Source organism: Aplysia californica, unplaced genomic scaffold, assembly GCF_000002075.1.
Source record: "Aplysia californica isolate F4 #8 unplaced genomic scaffold, AplCal3.0 scaffold00290, whole genome shotgun sequence".
NCBI classification, from domain to species: domain Eukaryota; kingdom Metazoa; phylum Mollusca; class Gastropoda; order Aplysiida; family Aplysiidae; genus Aplysia; species Aplysia californica.
This window is the reverse complement of record NW_004797560.1, coordinates 580,722-583,079: the sequence shown is the minus strand read 5'-3', so window position 1 is coordinate 583,079 and position 2,358 is coordinate 580,722. Positions and strand designations below refer to the sequence as shown.

Genomic DNA, 2,358 nt, shown 5'->3' with positions numbered 1-2,358 from the left:
AAAAAAAAAAAAAAAAAAAAATTCGATACAAATTCACAAACCTGCGGAAAAATGCAAGTTTCTTCATTTTGATTATTTTGACGAGAGCCTGATTCCACCACGCTGCCCCACATATTATAACCCCGCTCCTATTTAACCTACTAGTGATAAAAAATGTAGACACCAGACTTCGAACAGTTTGATATGGATAAGATGGGTTAACTGAGATTTTGTAGATTTATGTTATGACTGTATATAGCTGAGTGATGCGGTGAGCAATTATAATAATATTATTATTCTTTGTATTTTAATATTATGTGCTTGCTGAAAAGTGTGTGGCTTTCTGTAAGCAGTTCTGTTAAAGGTCGGGGGGGTGTTGTAGGGTGGGGTTCTACAAGACTTGTTTAGTTTCTTTCTTTCAGTCAAATTTGATGTATTGTTGATCTGCTTATAGGTGTGAGAGAATTTGGATTTTTACACATGGGTTTCAAAGTCGGTGACCTTTCGTACGAAAAAAGGGTCAAAAACTTTGGATTTAAATATTATATTGTTATACCAGATAATAGCAGTAACAGAGCAGCTGTAGAACTGTTGTTTTTTTCTTGGTGGGTTTGGGGTTTTTTTTGGGTGGAGGGGGTGTTTGCTTCTGTGTTAGTTTATTTGTTTGTATTTTTGTTTGTCTGTTTGTTTGATTCTTTGTTTTCATGAACTGTGTCTGTTACCACCAAAAGTAGAGTCACAAAGAATAAAGCAGAGAATACTGGGAAGACAACGAGCAAGTGATAATTATCAAGAGGATAACCCAAGCCAGGAAAAGGAAGAAGGTGTTTGTTGTTCGTGGCCAATACCCTGGTGCAGGGTGAGTGAGAAAAGCTTATAGTGTGGTCAAAAATTCGTGGCGCAACGTATCCTCATATACATCTTTAACCAGTGCATCAATGTCACCCATTCTTTGCAAAACAGTTTGTATCAATTTGTCTTAACTGTATCCTAATCTTCCAAAACAATTGAGGCTAGATTTTTTTTAAACAGCTTTTCTTCATAAATTTATACAAAATACTACAAATCACTGTCACGCGGAAAATGGGATTGTTCGCAGCAATTCCCGCTTCTCACACACATTTTGCTTATGGCCTGCATCACAACTCACCAAAGACACTTTTTACTATGGCAAAACTTGTTACAAGAAATTATGTGTGTACTTGGTGGTAGGTCCCAGTTGTCGAAAATTTTGAATATTAAAACAAGGGCATATTCTCGTTACGAATTCCATGCTCAACAAGCTGATTTTTAAATTTATCAAATATTTCGAAAAGAATTAAAGATATACCATACTTCGTAGCACATGGTGTAAAGGCAAAGTTTGGAGAAAAACCAATCTTCTAGCACATTTGTAACTTTTGGAGTAATACAACGTGTTGCAAAAATTATTAAGTAAAAATTAGACTTAAAATATTTTAAAATCCTTGTAATATATTATTCAGAATAAATGGTTGAACGTGTGAAATCTAATGGAACTAAATTTTTGACCACGTACGACATTTTACGCCTTTTCGCCACGTTGCTAAAAAAATAGCTTTGCCAACAACTGGGACCTATCTCCAGGCACACACACACACTTAGAGTGAACACATTTTTTGCAGTAAAAGTGCGGTCAATAAACATAGCGTCGAAATTTGAAAACTATGACGGACTTACTTTAAAAACGTATAATATAGTCCCAGCTCTAAACATGTTAAAATCTTTTGAAACTACCCACCGGGATTTTTAAGTATCTATCTTTAAAACATGTTCTACACTACAGCTAACAGGTGCTAATAAAAATGATGATCTGATAAGACAAACTGATATAAGTCATTGTGCAAAAGCTGGAAAATTGATATTCGATAATTGAGGAAATATTTGACAATAAGTTGAACTACCAAATTGTTGACCGCACTATAGTAGTGATATAACAAGTAACAAGGCGCTGCACAGTGGCGACCAGCAATGGCATGGTTGTGAAATTGTTCTGTATTCATGTAATATTGTGTATGTATGTAGCCTATATTATTATGTCGTGTATGTATTTTTGTATGTGTGTATTTATAATTTTGTGTTAATGTACGCATGTATATTTGCACCGTAAACCAAATTGCCCTTCTGGAATCAATAAAATAATTATTTATTTTTGTGCATATGTTATAGTTAAAACGTCTGTGCTTACTCCACATGCGCTGAAGGCACTCTCTCGTCTCCAGGACTGGCTGTCTGCTGACGTCACTGCCAGTTGGCGGGTAGACCGGGTGAGAGATGTCCAGAAGTGCAGACCGGGCCAGGTGTGTGCTTTGAGGGAAGTTCGAGAGCTGCTGTAGCTTATCCATGACCAGTTCTTCAAGC

General features: G+C 36.1%; 1 protein-coding gene across 1 annotated transcript in view; it reads right to left on the bottom strand.

Annotated features, from left to right (window-relative positions):
- Positions 1-2,358, bottom strand: part of LOC101846149 (paired box protein Pax-3-B) — a gene marked incomplete at both ends in the record, with an annotated part of 12,850 nt that extends 10,492 nt beyond the window's left edge. The window contains 1 exon segment of the mRNA XM_013084402.1: positions 2,186-2,358. Within this exon segment, the coding sequence (XP_012939856.1) occupies positions 2,186-2,342 (157 nt within the window).